The sequence below is a fragment of the Bufo gargarizans genome, unplaced genomic scaffold (assembly GCF_014858855.1).
Source record: "Bufo gargarizans isolate SCDJY-AF-19 unplaced genomic scaffold, ASM1485885v1 original_scaffold_2009_pilon, whole genome shotgun sequence".
NCBI classification, from domain to species: domain Eukaryota; kingdom Metazoa; phylum Chordata; class Amphibia; order Anura; family Bufonidae; genus Bufo; species Bufo gargarizans.
This window is the reverse complement of record NW_025334601.1, coordinates 142,734-161,252: the sequence shown is the minus strand read 5'-3', so window position 1 is coordinate 161,252 and position 18,519 is coordinate 142,734. Positions and strand designations below refer to the sequence as shown.

The window sequence follows — 18,519 nt, the reverse complement described above, 5'->3', positions numbered from 1 at the left end:
TTCACTATTTACTTTCTCACTCTGTGCCTGAGGGTGGGCCAATAAGGTGAGCACCTTATCCATCTACGGTGAGAGGTTGAGCCGCTGAGATTCCTATTGCAGTGTAAATACCGGTTTGTTGATACAGTAGCTGCATCCAAACTGCATTACAACTGCGCTGCGCTGTTTGTTCCCGATAATTGCCCTGTTTAAATGTGGTTTTAGATTTTTAACATTCATAATCGGCACAAAGCATTCAAGTGGTTGTCCAGGATTTTGAATTTGATAGCCTATCCTCAGCTGAAGAGGTTGAAGCACTCCAGTGAGCGCTAAGGACTCTTCCTAGGCCAGTGATGCCACGTTCATTAATTACGTGGCCTAGACTCAGTTCAATGAAATTCAAGTGAATAGGACTGTGCAGCAATACCAGACACAGCCACTATACAATGTATGATGCTGTGCTTGGTAAGATCTGAGGAGGCCACAGCCTCTTCAAACAGCTTACTTGCAGGGATGCTGGAAGTTGGACCTCCACCGATGAGGTATTGATGACCCAGGGTGGGCTGAGGATAGGCCATTGAATTCCAAATTCTAGACAACCCCTTTAAAATTATAATAAATCATGTACACGATCTAGCTTGTATCCAACTGCCCTGCGGATCTACACACAATTTTGATGTTTGTCAATGACATGGATTTGCCCAGAAGTGTCATAGGAAGTACTCTTTTCTTCGTTACTTATTTTGTAGTTTATTTCCGGCACTTAGGATTATCTAAGCATTTCCATGTAGAAATACAGTGCTAGGGCCCATTCACTCTACCGTATGTAATCCGTGCTGCGGTGCAGACCCACGGACTTGACTGGGTCTGCGATACGCAACATACGACAAAAGATATGACGTCCTATCTTTTGCGTAGTGGAGGCATGGATTGGAAGCCTACAGAAATACTCAGAAGCCCTTCAGTGGGCTTTTGGGTCCGTGTCTCCACACCGTAAAAGATTGGACATGTCCTATCTTTTGCCATATCTTGCGGATCACAGATCCATTCAAGTCAATGGGTCCGCACCACAGCACTGAGTTCGCACAGCCAGTTTTGCAGGCCCCTATTTGCTGTGCTCAACACGGGCATGATGGCCATATGTTCATCTGAATGAGAACTTAGGGAACATCCTGCCGGGTCTCTCTGGAGCCTGCATTGCCAGAAACTACATGATTGCGGTCCATCCCCATTAACTATAAAGAGGACATGTGTAGATCCGGTCGCAACCCAGTAAAAATGCAGAGAATCGGTCTGACTTAAACCACTGCATGGCTGGATCTCTGCCAGTCTCCATTATAGTTTATGGGGCCGGGCAGCAATCATTCAGTTCCAAAGAGACCCGACAGGCTATTCCCTGCTGGAACAGTCTGCCAGGTCTTACTAACGCTAGTGTGAAACTAGGCTTAGGACATCCCATGTAATGACATACAAAAGATCCTACACAATTTGTAATTCAACATGATGTGCTTAACATGTAAGAACATGAAAGAAAATCAAGGGTGACATCCAGCCAGAGTCTCTTTCTTCATTACGTGGCTTTGTATATATGCTATTCTGTAAGGGAAGTGCTACTTAACACAGCTAAATGTCTCAAGTGATTTCATGTATTAGGGATTCTTTAAGTCACATTTACAGCATACAACTAGTGTGCCACGGCATGTTAGAGCGCAAGACGAGAATAAAAAGCCGTCTGAAGTAGAGCAAAGTGCAAGTCATCCCTGAAAGGTTATTCTTAATGTGCATTTTTCAGTTATGCAGTACAAGCTCCAACATGTGCAAGACTGAATGTTTGTAGGACGGTCTGACAGTGAAGTGCCCTCTTCCCACACTATTCCTGTGCTGTAATTCAGATTTCATACACATTTTACATTGTGTCAATGATCTAGAATTCCATGCCATGACACATCATTTATATATATATATATATATACACACATAGTTCCTGGTATTTTTTCTAACACTGGGTATATGCATGTACGAAATGTTCTCCTATATAGCTACTGGAACAATATATGGGACAATTTCTTATCACGGAGTTAGAAGTTATAAAAGGCTACCACGGAATACATCAATTACAAAAATGTTCTAATGGCTAGGTACTCTAGCAGTTGTTATATGGTGTAGTTCACAAATTTGGTGTAAAGACCTGAATCAAAGTTTAAAAAAAAGGGGTTGTGCAGCACTTAAAGGGGTAGTCCGGGTTCAGGGCTCAACCCGGACATAAGCTCCCCTTCACTCCATTAGCATGTAGGATATGAGCATCAGAGAGCATTTCCTTGCTAGTGATAACTGCCTCTAAAACCACTCAGAACAGCGCCATATACCGCCTACTTGAGCCAGTGATGTCACCAGGCTCCCTGCTAGGAGGAAGTCTCCGCCTAACATAGTGTTGTGAGGCCCAGTATGTCATCGGCTCACAACAAACAAGCTTTGCCCTGCGCCGACACTCCTATCCTACATGCTAAAGGAGTGAAGGGGAGATTATGTCCGGGTTCAGGGCTAACTCCTTTGAAATATTAACTGTCCTCAGAATAGGTTTATCAATATCTGATCGGTGGAGGTCTAACTCTTGGCAAACCCACTGATCAGCTTTTGGAAGCTTGCCTTTTAGCAGCATCTTTGGTTCTCTTTAAAGGGGTTATCAAACCCCCAAAATGCCAGGCCCCTCATACTGGTTATACTTACCCCCGCACCCAGGGGCACAAACTGCATGACAATTTTGATACCCCCTCCCAGAAAATTAAAAAAGATATATATATACTTTTTCACACTGTAAGCTTAGATAAAGCAGCTCATTGCTGTGCAGTTACATCTGCTTTAATTGAAATAGTCTACTTTCTCAATAGCAACTTGTCATCTAAGCTGTTTGACAGCAGATGGAGGGTCTTACACACCACATTGTGCTTTTTGTACAGGTATCTCTCTGATGTCAGCCAGTGCGTGAACGGCCAATTTTTATCTACCTGGGCTGTGGGCCCTGATATTGACCTCACATTTGTTAGTGGATAACCCTACACACCACCACCTCCAGAACAACCACCTGAGTTGACCTGTAGGTCTAGTCATCTGTACAGTTCAGAAGCATCTTCCGTACAGACATGTGATATGATAATGTCGTATTCCTTGCAGCCGCCTGTCTGCATTCTTCTCCACAGCCTTTCTTCCCTCTAACAGTGGGGAATGTCTAGCAGCCGACATCGTAAATCTTCTTCCTCTGTCCCCTCCACTTAAGCATCTCATTGCACCATAAGATTTATGATAGGAGATCAAAGAAATGCAATCAGCATTAGTATGGAAAAGGGTGGGTGACCACTGAGACCCCTATAGCTGTGCACTGCGTACAAAAATGGTCAAAATTTGTATGGATATTTTCAATTTGTAGCCAAATGTTTATACCAGTAAATATCACATTTCTTACAATGTTTCTTGATAGTTCCTTGAGACAAAATAAATATGTACAGATTTTAGTTAAGTTTGTTGTACCTCCTCCTGTGCCTGAACCACCAGCTCCACTTCCATATATGCCACCGCCACCCCCTCCTCCTCCACCTCCTGCCCCGCTTCCACCAAAGCCATCAGAGAAGTTTGGCATGAGTTTTAAGCGCTTTCGTTGAACTTCTTCTTTGTCTAGAGAAATAAGTCAGATCATCAGTAGTGAAATATAAACTCTGAATGATAAGCTATGGCAGAGTACTAAACAGATCTGTAATGAAACATGGGTGATTCTGATGAGTATCCACCAAATGCCAATTTATCATTAACGGGTTTGTCCCAAAGTGACAACTTATCACTTATCCGTGATTAGTGGAGCATCTTCTTTAATATGTCTTCATATTTAATGACCACACCCTAGTGGTTGGTAAGACAAGCAGATATAAATAGCCAAGAGTGACTCATGTCAAATTATCCTAAAATATAGCTTGTTATTACACATTAAAGGGGTTGTCTCATCTGAGACATTGGTGGCATATAGCTGGGATATGCCACCAATGTCAGAACAGAGATAGGACCTGCACCTATCTCCAAACATTTCTATGGGACTGCAGAAAATAGGAGAGCCACCTGGCTTGGGTACCTGCAGCAGTCCTATAGATGTAAATTGAGGAATGGCCGCACTTGCGCAGTGTGCTCTCCCTCCATTCATTTCTATGGGACTTCTGAAAATAGCCGAGTGAGCGTCCGAACTCCAATAGTGCGGGACCCAGACATGGGACCCCTACCTATCTGGCATTGGTGACATATACTAGCCATATGCCACCAATGTCTCAGATTAGACAACCCCTTTAAGTATGTTATTTGTGTTTCTCACCTTTTATTTCTGGATAATACAAAAATGGTTTGGGTTCACTAGTTTCGTAATCTGATTTTCTCCGAAGCTGTACAAATACAGAGGCCGGCCTTATAATGTTGACATCCTTGTACTTAGGAGTTTTAAATACAATGGCAAACTAAAGGAAAAGATAAAATATTACAAAAATGTTCTTTCAAAAATACGATTGCATAGGTGCTGTATACCACATCCGTTAATATATTATATCACTGCTTAATCTGCTTGGTTAACATTTGGAGAACACAGCAATAAACCTCCACACCTAGAGCAACCATAAAAGCTGTCTCATGTAGAAATAGTGACAACCACTTGTTATTATAGAAAGGAATGAGAGACTTCCTGAACGTCGCTGAATACAATATATAGATTCCATAGCACAAGTTACAAGAGGAGAAAGTCAGTGATACTAACTTATTTTATTTATCTAATATATTTATATACACCTTATTTTTTAATTTATATCATGTGGGTTGGGTTGCACCCCCTAAAAAACCACCTTCACATTATTGTGCTCTTTGATAGCTTTAGCATCATGCTTTCACATAAAATGTATGCAGGGAGCGCTGTCATTTTTATTGATACTATTTTGGTGTGTGTATGACTTTTTGATCAACTTTTTTTATTCAACTTCTGAATAAAAGGTGAGGTGACGAAAAAATGGCAAATCAGCCGTTTTGATTTTGATATTTAAATTTTTTAAATATTTTTATATTTTGAAATGCAGACATGCTATTTATATTTATTTTTTATTCATTTTTAATCAGGGTAAAGGGAGTGATTTGAAATGTTTTTTGTTTTCTAAATTTTAAAAACTGTAAAAAAAAATTTACACTTTTTTTCCTTTTTAAGTCCCCCTAGGGGACTTGAATATGTGCTCATCTCTATGGTATTCCCATAGACTGCAATGATTTAACATTGCAGTCTATGGGAGATTCGTCACAGGCAGGGCTCCACAGGACCTTTTTACTATGGCAGGTCCCGGTAGGATGGAGCCATTCCAGCCCTGGGTGTGCAACGGTCCTGGGGAAACATGTGTCCTGGTTGCAACTTACCACGGCAAAAGTCCATGATCAGCGCTATCGTTAATCACGGACAAAGCCTCCGGGTGTCTGCTATAGCTCAGCTCCTTAGCGGATGCCATCTTTAAAGAACCAACATCCACCATATATGTACCGCGGATGTCGGGAAGAAGTTAAATAGTAAAACACTGTGAAAATCTTCAACTGGAAGTAAACTTAACTTTAGTGACCATTGCCAGGAAGCTGCTCCCAAAAATAAATGTATAGGATGCATCAAAAGAGGCAATGATGCTCATGTCAAGAACATAGTTTTGGCTCTATACAAATCACTAGTCAGACCATACGTGGAATATTATGAACCTGTGTATAAGGCCTCAGTTTTTGCAGCTCGGATAAGGACCCATTGACTTCAATAGGGCCGCAAAAGATGCGGACAGCACTCCGTGTGCTCCATTCCGTGTCCTATTCTTGTCCGTTTTGTGGACAAGAATAGGCATTTCTACAATGGGCTGCCTGTTTTGCAAATTGCAGAAAGCACACGGGCGCCTTCCGTGTTTTGCGGATCTGCAATTTGCAGACCGCAAAAAAACAGAACAGTCGTGTGCATGAGGCCTAAGAAGGATATAGTGAAACTGCAGCTTATGCAGAGGAGGGGGAACAAGGTAAAATAATGAATGCATTGTGATAACAAGACAGGTTATCAAAATTTGGTTTGTCTACTTTGGACAAAAGAGGAGCTCTAATTAAAATGTATGAATACATGAATGGACAGTACAAAGATCTGTCTAATGATCTTTTTCTATCTAGGCCTGAAAACAGGACATCCTGTACATCTGGAGAAAACAAGGTTTCACCATCATCATAGAGGGGGATTCTTTACTGTAAAAGCAGTGAGACTATGGGACTCTCTGCCAAAAGGTGTTGTGATGGTTGATTCATTGAACAAGTTCAAGAAGGGCCTGGATGTCTATCTTAAAAGTCAAGATATTGCAGGCTACGATTGCGAGATTTCTGAAGATGGAATGTTCATCCAAGGGTTTATTCCGACTAACAGATTTAAAGTTGGGAAGGAATTTTTCTTCCTTAATCAATACAATTGGATTATCGCTGAGACTTGATGGACCCGTTTCTTTTTCCAACTTTATCAATTATGTAACAATATAACTATCTATGGCTAGCTTTTGCCTGAAAATGAGCACACTTATTATTTAGGCTACTTTCACACTTGCAATTTCGCAGGATCCGGCAGAGTCCAGCAAAAACGCTTCTGTTACTGATAATACAACCATCTGCATCTGTTATGAACGGATCCGGTTGTATTATCTTTAACATAGCAAATACGGATTCGCCATGAACTCCATTGAAAGTCAATGGGGGACGGATCAGTTTTCTATTGTGCCAGATTGTGTCAGAGAAAACGGATCCATCCCCATTGACTTGCACAGAGGGTCATGATGGATCCGTTTTGCTCCCCATCCCAGGACAGAAAGCAAACCGCAGCATGCTGAGATTTGCTCTCCGGTATGGGAACGGAACGGAATGCATTTTGGAGCATTCCGTTATGTTCACTTACGTTTTGTCCCCAATGACAATAAATGGGGATAAAACGGAAGCATTTTTTTCCGGTATTGAGACCCTATGACGGATCTCAATACCGGAAAATATTAACGCCAGTGTGAAAGTAGTCTTATACAGTCATTGGATCAACGGGGGGAAAATTCTAAAATGAAACCCTCCTCTATCATCCACATCCTTTCTCTTACCCTGGTCGAACTTGATAGACAATTTTTTTTTACCAACCTAATTAGATAACTATTGTATGTTCAATGGATACCTGTCTGTGAACATCTGTAGGTGAAAAATCACCAAATCCTTCCCAGATATGTCCATTTTCATCCTCTTCATAAAAACGTATTTGGATATCATCTGCAACAGACAATTAGGACAAATTAAAACATTTTCTAACATATTCACCTAAATGTTTGCTAAAATACACCGAATGTGTCAAAGAGATCTCTACATCTCTCTTATAGACTATGTCCAGCCATTCAATCCAAGATCGCCGATGGCTATTATTCTACCATGGAAAAAAGTTATGGGATATTGTTTTCCCGGCTCTTTCAATAACCTTCATAGATGGCCTCATGTAAGCGCTGTGACCTCTTTATAGTTTTATATGGGGAATGTAGCAGAATAAGTGCATCAGGTTACAAATCCCCTGTTTCCTCGATAGATAAGGATCTCAAACAAGGGCATAACATACTGCAGTGCAAAAATAAGTAATACTATATGTGAGCAAAGAATACGTAAAGCCATCTCTAGGCACCTTGTCTGCCTTATGAGCATGTAGGTAGGCAAAATATTCCACTCTCTAGTAACTGGTTAGCTGTTTGCAGGCAGCGCTTTACATACGCTGGCCAATACGGTAAGCCTTTTACTGGGCATTCTATGTACTAGCTGTGTATTGAATACACAAAAGGGTACTGCATGTGTGCTTTACCTTTATCTGCAGTTGTACTTTGCTTTTCATGACCAAGATGGGGGTGGCCAGAGTTACAGAAACATCTGAGCTCTGCTGTTCTGTACGTCCCACTGCGGAGAATAGGAGCTACACAAACAGCGCAGCACATCAAGCTACACTGTTTCTGGTACCATCACACCTAGCTGTGCTACGCTGTTTGTGTGGTTCTACTTCACTGCTGGGCCAATTCCGTACATCTGCTTACCAACCGGCCAGAGCTTACTCTTGTTATAACCCTTTAAAGGGGGTTTCAACAATGGACACTTTCCACCTATCCACAGGTGATAAATGTCTTGATTTATTTGGGCTCCACTGATGGGAACCCCATGATCAATAGAACTGGAGTCCCAATCCTCCTCAATGCAAAACCACAGTGAGAACGTTCAAGTCTGCACAATAAGGGTAAAAAGGTCCATGATGGTAAAAAATGTTACAGATTCCACAATAAATCTACAGAAAAATCAGCATGTTTGTGGTAAAAATCCACAAAAAAGTTTACAATTTTTCTGCAGCACATGAATGACATTTGCTGCTATTGTTACATACTGTGGATTTTCCACTAACAAATCCAGAGAAATCTGCAGCATTTCTAGTACTAGAGAATATCATATCTTTCTCTCTGCCTAATTTCTCCAAACCCTTTTTAATGATCCCTGTATCCAGTGAAGGACACACTGAGACTAGAAATACTGAAGAATGCCATTGTGTGCCTACCTTTTTGTACTTTATCACACAGAAGATAAACCTCTTCTCCTCCTGTAACGCAGCCAGAGGTTCTATCCATTCGGACAATTTTTAAATTAGATGCATTAGGTGCTTCTGTCAGACACGAGAGAAGGACACATGTTCATACTTTTATAGCAACAGAGAGAAACATTTCTCATAAGGATTCTGTCACACAGCAAGCACTTGCATGACGGTAAAGTCATGCATATCTAATGTATTCTGTGGAAAGCGTAGCAGATGGTGGTAATGGATAGCTGCAAGCAACCAAACCTAAAAGAGATTATTACGGTTATGTTAAGTCATCCTCTACCCACTATTAGATCCGTTGGGGTCCTATCACTGGGACCCCCACTGATCACAAGAACAGGGCCCCTGTGGACTACCTTCCCCCCTCAAAATAAGTAGAGCTGCCAGTTTGGAATGCACGCAGCCTCTCCATTAGATTCTATGAGTTCCGACTATAGTAATATATTACTATATACAGTGGATATAAAAAGTCTACACACCCCAGTTAAAATGTCAGGTTTCTGTGCTGTAAAAATATTAGACAAAGGTAAATCATTTCAGAACTTTGTCCACCTTTAATGTGACCTATAAACTGTACAACTCAATCGAAAAACAAACTGAAATCTTTTAGGTAGAGGGAAGAAAAAATATACAAATAAAATAATACGGTTGCAGAAGTTTGCACACCCTTAAACTAATACTTTGTTGAAGCACCTTTTGATTTTATTACAGCACTCAGTCTTTTTGGGTATGAGTCTATCAGCATGGCACATTTTGACTTGGCAAGATTTGCCCACTCTTCTTTGCAAAAACACTCCAAATCTGTCAGATTGCGAGGGCATCTCCTGTGCACCGCCCTCTTCAGATCACCCCACAGATTTTCAATCGGATTCAAGTCTGGGCTCTGGCTGGGCCATTCCAAAACTTTAATCTTCTTCTGGTGAAGCCATTCCTTTGTTGATTTGGATGTATGCTTTGGGTCGTTGTCATGCTGAAAGATGAAGTTCCTCTTCATGTTCAGCTTTCTAGCAGAAGCCTGAAGGTTTTGTGCCAATATTGACTGGTATTTGGAACTGTTCATAATTCCCTCTAGCTTAACTAAGGCCCCAGTTCCAGCTGAAGAAAAACAGCCCCTTGGCATGATGCTGCCACCACCATGCTTCACTGTGGGTATGGTGTTCTTTTGGTGATGTGCAGTGTTGTTTTTGCACCAAACATATCTTTTGGAATTATGGCCAAAAAGTTCAACCTTGGTTTCATCAGACCATAACACCTTTTCCCACATGCTTTTGGGAGACTTCAGATGTGTTTTTGCAAAATGTAGCCTGGCTTGGATGTTTTTCTTCGTAAGAAAAGGCTTTCGTCTTGCCACTCTACCCCATAGCCCAGACATATGAAGAATACAGGAGATTGTTGTCACATGTACCACACAGCCAGTACTTTCCAGATATTCCTGCAGCTCCTTTAATGTTGCTGTAGGCCTCTTGGTAGCCTCCCAGACCAGTTTTCTTCTCGTCTTTTCATCAATTTTAGAGGGACGTCCAGTTCTTGGTAATGTCACTGTTGTGCCATATTTTCTCCACTTGATGATGTCTTCATTGTGTTCCATGGTATATCTAATGCCTTGGAAATTCTTTAGTACCCTTCTCCTAACTGATACCTTTTAACAATGAGATCCCTCTGATGCTTTGGAAGCTCTCTGTGGACCATGGCTTTTGCTGTGGGATGAGACTAAGAAAATGTCAGGAAAGACCAACTAGAGCAGCAGAACTTTATTTGGGGTTAATCAGAGGCACTTTAAATGATGGCAGGTGTATGCTGACTCCTATTTAACAGGATTTTGAACTTGATTGCCTAATTCTGAACACAGCTACATCCCCAGTTATTGGACACGTTATTTTAGTTCTTTTTGTTTTCTTTCTACCTAAAAGATTTCAGTTTGCTTTTCAATTGAGTGGTACAGTTTATAGGTCACATCAAAGGTGGAAAAAGTTCTGAAATGACTTATCTTTGTCTAATTTTTTTACATCACAGAAACCTGACATTTTAACAGGGGTGTGTAGACTTTTTATATCCACTGTAGGTTCCATAGTAATCGACTATAAAAATGAATGGAGAGGCTGTGCATACTCCATTTATTTCAAGGGGCTCCATGGGTGACGAGGGACCAGTTCTTTTGATTGGTGTGGGCCCCAACAGTAGGACCCCCACCCATCTAATAGTTATTGCCTATCCACAGGATAGGGGATAGCGTGGCATAACCAGAATACCCCTTTAAGGTAGCCATATACATTAAATAGTTTTCAGCTGAATGCAAATTTTTTTGACAGCTAATTCTCTCAGCTCCCCTCCCCCATACACATGCATGCTCAGTTTTGGCAATAAGACACTGCCAGAATCCTCTGCCAATGACTTATCTCCTGTGAGAACAAAGAGTGGGGCATGTTGAAAACCTTCATGCTCAATCTCTTGTTCGGATTACCATTTATTCTGTATACTAATCAAATGTATATACATACAGTGGGGCAAAAAAGTATTTAGTCAGCCACCAATTGTGCAAGTTCTCCCACTTAAAAAGATGAGAGAGGCCTCTAATTTTCATCATAGGTATACCTCAACTATGAGAGACATAATGATAAAAAAAAAAATCCAGAAAATCACATTGTCTGATTTTTTAAGAATTTATTTGCAAATGATGGTGGAAAATAAGTATTTGGTCAATAACAAAAGTTCATCTCAATACTTTGTTATATACCCTTTGTTGGCAATGACAGAGGTCAAACGTTTTCTGTAAGTCTTCACAAGGTTTTCACACACTGTTGCTGGTATTCTGGCCCATTCCTCTATGCAGATCTCCTCTAGAGCTGTGATGTTTTGGGGCTGTGGCTGGGCAACACAGACTTTCAACTCCCTCCAAAGGTTTTCTATGGGGTTGAGATCTGGAGACTGGCTAGGCTACTCCAGGACCTTGAAATGCTTCTTACGAAGCCACTCCTTCGTTGCCCGGGCGGTGTGTTTGGGATCATTGTCATGCTGACCCAGCAACGTTTCATCTTCAATGCCCTTGCTGACGGAAGGAGGTTTTCACTCAAAATCTCACGATCCATGGCCCCATTCATTCTTTCCTTTACACAGATCAGTTCGTCCTGGTCCCTTTGCAGAAAAACAGCCCCAAAGCATGATGATTCCACCCCCATGCTTCACAGTAGGTGATGCAGCTCAGCATTCTTTCTCCTCCAAACATGGCAAGTTGAGTTTTTATCAAAAAGTTCTACTTTGACATTCTCCCAATCCTCTTCTGGATCATCCAAATGCTCTCTAGCAAACTTCAGACGGACCTGGACATACACTTCCTTAAAGGGATTCTGTCGTGAGATTTTAGCCCTGATGCACATGCGCACTTCTCTCAACGAAGCCGCTGCCAGGAGTCCGCGGCGAATCAGGCTGAGCCTAGTGCGCAGGCGCCGGATCTGGCAGAGGGACGGGAGGATTGCGGAGGCGGCGCTGAGGTGAGGAAGGCGGCACTGTAGACAGGGAGGGCGGCGATTAAGACTGGGAGGGAGGCGCTGGGCACCAGACGGCCAGGCACATTGTATTAACGGATGTCCCCTTGGGCACCTTAGGTAGGTGATTTAAAGGTTATAAAAACTGTTTCTTGGGCTAATAGAGCCACAAGCAGGTTTAATAAGGCCAGTTTAGGATTCATGTTATTAGTACAAACATGGGCATATGTTTAGCTTATAGGGCTAAAATCTCATGACAGAATCCCTTTAAGCAGGGGGACACGTCTGGCACTGCAGGATTTGAGTCCCTGGCAGCGTAGTGTGTTACTCATGGTAGCCTTTGTTACTATGGTCCCATCTCTCTACAGGTCATTCACTAGGTTCCCCCGTGTGGTTCTGGGATTTTTGCTCACTGTTCTTGTGATCATTTTGACCCCACGGGGTGAGATCTTGCGTGGAGCCCCAGATCGAGGGAGATTATCAGTGGTCTCGTATGTCTTCCATTTTCTAATAATTCCTCCCACAGTTGATTTCTTCACACCAAGCTGCTTGCCTATTGCAGATTCAGTCTTCCCAGCCTGGTGCAGGTCTATAATTTTGTTTCTGGTGTCCTTCAACAGCAATTTGGTCTTGGCAATAGTGGAGTTTGGAGTGTGACTGTTTGAGGTTGTGGACAGGTGTCTTTTACACTGATAACAAGTTCAAACAGGAGCCATTAATACAGGTAACGAGTGGAGGACAAAGGAGCCTCTTAAAGAAAAAGTTACAGGTCTGTGAGAGACAGAAGGCTTGCTTGTTTGTAGGTGACCAAATACTTATTTTACCGATGAATTTACCAATTAATTCATTAGAAATCCTTCAATGTGATTTCCTGTATTCTTTCCCCCCATTCTGTCTCTCATAGTTGAAGTGTACCTATGATGAAAATTACAGGACTCTCTCATCTTTTAAGTGGGAGAACTTGCACAATTGGTGGCTGACTAAATACTTTTTTTTTCAAAGTCCAGGATATATACACAAGAAGACTACTTACTACTGTCAAATATGGGAACGGATAGAGCAGGTTCCAGTCGTCTAGTGAAACCCCCATTGCTATCTGGCAAGAAAGCCGTGAACATCAGTCGTACCACGCTAAGATCAATGTCTTTTGACTGCTGAAATGCTGCCTGTCGAATCAGCTCTTTTTCCCGTTCTACAATACAAAATACAAATAAGAAACGTAATCCAATGAACGCGTCAAGGAGGAGAAATGGCACTGAAGAAAGGATAAAGTCCTGTAGTCAAACTATAGGTATTATCTTGGCTGATACCAGTAATTTTACAGCAATGGGTAGACATAGGGATATCTGGGCTGAGTTTCATTAGAATCCAAGTTACTCCAACAGGTAAAACAGAATCTACAGGTGGATTTATCTGCAGTTCCCGGTCATCTACCACTGGCTGACACATCTTCTGAGCTCCTGAAGAAGCACAGTGCTGCATATTGTTAGGGTGCATTCACACGACAGTGAAGAAAAGGAGTTTGATGTCCGTTTTCAGAAACATTGCTGTCTATGGTTCTATTCACACAGCCGTAATTGGCTGTGAATAATGGCCATCGAACAATAGGATATGTCCTATTTTCTCAATTTTTACTGTCGTCAGTCCCCATACAATTCAAAGGGGCTGTTTTTAATGGCTATTTTTCAGAAAGGCATCCATAAAAAAAAGCCGGTAAAAATGGACCGTGGCTGCAATGTGTGAACACAGTATTAAGTATATGTGCATTTTTTTTAACATAAGCCATTTATTTCCATATATGTGACTAACCTGTCAACGGCCTGTCCGGTAAACATGGATAATTTAACTCAGGGTGCACCAAGAGGCCAGCATTATAACCCTTCTTAAAGGCATCCAACATGCGCATCTCCAGTATCTCAATCACTTTTTTCTTTGTTACATGAAGAATTCCTAAATTGGGGAACCTATTGATACATTAAGCAAAGGAACAGATGGAATATTATATTCAAGTCTACAGTTTTAAATGCTACATACTCACCCTGCCTCATAGCAGAGTATGTACTACGTATTATTACTACATATTAACCCCATTACAATAACGGGCGCTAGAACAGTAGTGCATAAACATTAGTAGAAACAGTCTATATTAAATGGCAAGGGAACTTGACCACATTGACTGGTGGCCGAGACTGGCGGCTGTGGCTGACACTGCTGGTACTGACTGGTGGCTGTGGCTGGTGGCCGAGACTGGTGGCTGTGGCTGAGATTGCTGGCTGTGGCTTGTGGCTGAGACTGCTGGTACTGACTGGTGGCTGTGGCTGGTGGCCGAGACTGGTCTCTGTGGCTGAGATTGCTGGCTGTGGCTTGTGGCTGAGACTGCTGGCACTGACTGGTGGCTGTGACTGAGATTGCTGGCTGTGGCTTGTGGCTGAGACTGCTGGTACTGACTGGTGGCTGTGGCTGCTTGGTATTACACTTTTTGTGATGTAAGGTGATAAAAAAATTGCTGTTTTGGCACATTTTTTATTTAATTTTTTTACGGCGTTCACCAGACGGGTTGGATTACATACTATTTTTATAGAGCAGATTGTTACGGACACAGCGATGCCTAATATGTGCATGTTTTATTTTAGTTTACACAATAAAAGCATTTTTGAAAAAAAATAATCATGTTTTTGTGTTTCCATTTTCTGAAAGCCGCGATTGTCTTAGGTAGAGTCTCATTTTTTGCGTGATGAGATGATGGTTTGATTGGTACCATTATGGGGCACATATGACTTTTTGATTGCTTGGTATTACACTTTTTGTGATGTAAGGTGATAAAAAATAGATTTTTAATATTTTTTTTTATGGTGTTCAACAGATGGGTTGGATCAAATGTTATTTTTATACAGCAGGTCGTTATGGACATGATGATGCCTAATGTGCATTTTTTTTACTTTATTTTTATTACTAAAAGCATTTTTGAAAGCCATATTTTTTTATTTATTTTTTGGACGATTGGCTTATGTAGGGGCTCATTTTTTGTGGGATGAGGTTACGGTTTAATTGGTGCTAATTTTGGATACATATGACTTTTTTGATCACCTTTTATACCATTTTTTGGGAAGTGCGGTGAGCAAAATTACAATTCCAACATAGTTTTTCATTTATTTATTTTTATGGTGTTCACCATGCGGTAAAAGTAACATGATCCTTTTATAGATCAGGTCCTTAAGGACACGGCGATACCAAACATGTTTAGTGTTTTTAATTTTTTTTTTTTATCAATTATGTGTGGATATAGGAATTTTTTTTTTTTTACTTTTTTCACATTTTTATTTTTACATTGTTTGGACCCAGACACACTTGGTTCTTGCAGATCCATTGGCCCGATAAAGGGAAGGAGCCCCGATGGTTAGCCCCTTCATACAGCGGCCCCTAAGGACCACTGCATGGAAGGGGCTTAACGGCCGACATCGCTGCCAGCACCGATGTCGGCCATTTAAAGCAGAGTGTTCGCTGTACATTACAGCTAACACTCTGCCCGCTGCCGCTCTGCCATCCTGAAAGGGTGGGTGCTGCTCGCTCTGCCATCTTGAAGGGGGGTGGCGGGGGTGGGTGTTGTGTGCGGGTGGAACATTAACCCTTTAAGCATCAAGCCGCTGACAGGGCAGAGCAGCGGCCCGATGGTTAACCCCTCCATACAGCGGCCCCTTAGGACCACTGTATGGAAGAGGTTAAACGGTCGACATCGCTGCCAGCACCGATGTCGGCCGTTTCAAGCAGAGTGTTAGCTGGACATTACAGCTAACATTCTGCCATCCTGAAGGGGGGGGGGCGGGTGTGCTGCATGCTCTGCATCTCCTGAGCCGAGAGAGGAGCGAACGGCGGCAGGGGAACTGTGGCAGGAGCAGACAGCGGCGGGGGAACTGTGGCCTCGAAGGTATCTATGGGCAGTCAGGCTGCAGGGAAACTTGTGTGGAGCGCTGTGTCCGTGTGGAGCGCTGTGTCCTAAATGGACGCCACGTCGCACATGCCCAGTGCAAAACTGGTGACACACACATGGACACAGCGCACTCACACTGGGATTTTATTATTATAGATGCCACAACCTGAAGTCTTGGTCCAATTCAGATTATAGTCTGCAATCTAATGACAATATCTGAGGACCATTCAAAATAACCTATGGCAGTAATAACTAGCAGTTTAATACTTAGTGACCTCTATGCAGTACAAATTAACCCGTGTTTAGATTTCACATGAACAAAGACCCTGTTACCTCACTGGATCCAAGCTCTGCGCTACTACTGATCTCGCCACTCTCTTTAGTCGGGACTATTTCACTGGCAATCTGTCTCCAATGTGTTGCCTCCTATCCAGGCTCCTGTTCATGTGTTTCTGCTACTGTCTTTGACCTCTGACTGAATTTGTTCCCGATTCTGACCTTGTTTATGACTACCCGACTGTATTGTCCTTTAGATTGATAGTCACCTGTTGTACCACCTCTCGCTCTAACCTCTGGATTTCTCTTGACTACAATCCTGGTTTATCCTCTGGACTGGTGCATTGTGTCTGAACTCCTGGTGACAACACTTAGCTCTGTTCCTGATCACTGCTCCACCTGTGCTGGCACCATCAATCTGTGAATATTCTGGAGACTATGAGGGCATTTACACCTTTCATTTTTCACAGCTCCTCTGGGAAATGAAAGATGGAATGTGAATGATGGGCAACTAGGGCAGTTTTCCTTTACACCAGTTTTGATAAAACGCCTCCTGACCTTGGAATTCTCCTCCAGCAAAGTTTACACCTCTTTGTGGGAGTTAACTGTGAAGATCAGGGGATTCTCTGCACCCCAATCTAGTCAGCATCTAGTGGTTTAGAGAGTCCACATTCTGGTATGTGACTATAACACTGGCAATAGCCCTGTGAGTCAACACTAAGTTGCCACTTGTAACAACATAGTCTGAGTTCATTAGTATCATTGCCATATGTGTACAAGGGACACGTAAGAATAATCGCTACAACTTGTTTGTTTCCATGCCTAGTCCAAATACATGACTAAGTACAGGGTCTTAAAAAAGTATTAATACCCCTTGAACTTTTCCACATTTTGTCACTTTACATCCATAAACTTAAATGTATTTTATTAGGATTTTATGTGATAGCCCAACATAAAGTAGCAAGTAATGTGTGTGTGAAGTGAAAAACAAAATTATACATAGTTTTCAATTCAAAGTGTGGGGTGTATTTGTAATTAGCCCCCTGCACTCTGATACCCCTAAGAAAAATCCAATATGACCAATTGCCTTCTGAAGTCACCTAATTAGTAAAAAGAGTCCACCAGTGTGTAATTTTTCTCAGTATAACTACAGCTGTTCTGTGAAGGCCTCAGAGGTTTGTTAGAGAACATTAGTGATCAAACAGCATCATGAAAACCAAGGAACACACCAGACAGGTCAGGGATAAAGTTGTGGAGAACTGTAAAGCAGGGTTAGGTTATAAAGAAATCCCAAGCTCTGAACATCTTATGAATGGATACCTACCAAGACATAGCCATCCACCTAAACTGACAGCCCAGGCAAAGAGAGTACTAATTAGGGGAGCAGCCAAGAGGCCCATAGTCATTCTGGAGGCGCTGCAGAGATCCACACCTCAGGTGGGAGAATCTCTCCACAGGCCAACTATTAGTCATGTACTCCACAAATCTGGCCTTTATGGAACAGGGGTAAGAAGAAAGCCATTTTTGAAAGAAAGCCATGTTTGCAGTTTTCCATAAGCCATGAAGGGGACACAGCAAATATGCAGAAGAAGGTGCTCTGCTCAGATGAGACCAAAGATAAACTTTTTCGCCTAAATGCAAACTGCTATGTGTGGTGGAAAACTAATACTGCACATCACCCTGAACACACCACCCTCATCGTGAAACATAGTGGCAACAACAGTATCATGCTGTGGGGCTGCTTTTCTTCACCAGGGACCGGGAAGCTGGTCAGAGATGACAAGAATATGGATGGAGCTAAATACAGCGCAATCCTGGAGGAAAACCTGGTAGAGACTACAAAAAACTTGAGACTGGGGCAGAGGTTCACCTTGCAGCAGGACAACAACCCTGGACATACAGCCAGAGCTACAATGGAATGGTCCAGTCAAAGTCCAGACCTAATTCTCATTGAGAATCTGTGGCAAGACTTGAAAATTGCTGTTCACAGACGTTCTCCATCCAATCTGACCAAACTTGAGCTATTTTGCAAAGAAGAATGACATTTTAAATTAAATGAAATGAATGAAAAATTTCTGCCTTTATATCTGGTAGAGACATACCCCAAAAAACTTACAGCTGTAAGGCTTTGTTCACATCACCGTTCAAAATGAGCCAAACAGAGCCCTTAGGCCCCCTAGACTATAATG

The 18,519-nt window shown here is 42.1% G+C and overlaps 1 protein-coding gene across 1 annotated transcript in view; it reads right to left on the bottom strand.

The window, feature by feature from the left end:
• Positions 1-18,519, bottom strand: part of NFKB1 (nuclear factor kappa B subunit 1) — a 124,695-nt gene that overhangs the window by 36,520 nt on the left and 69,656 nt on the right. Inside the window, exons 7-12 of the mRNA XM_044274701.1 lie at positions 13,936-14,090; positions 13,160-13,318; positions 8,606-8,710; positions 7,205-7,296; positions 4,331-4,469; positions 3,505-3,648 (exon numbers count right to left, since the gene is read on the bottom strand). Coding sequence (XP_044130636.1) covers positions 3,505-3,648; positions 4,331-4,469; positions 7,205-7,296; positions 8,606-8,710; positions 13,160-13,318; positions 13,936-14,090 — 794 coding nt within the window. The remainder of the gene's footprint in view (positions 1-3,504; positions 3,649-4,330; positions 4,470-7,204; positions 7,297-8,605; positions 8,711-13,159; positions 13,319-13,935; positions 14,091-18,519) is intronic.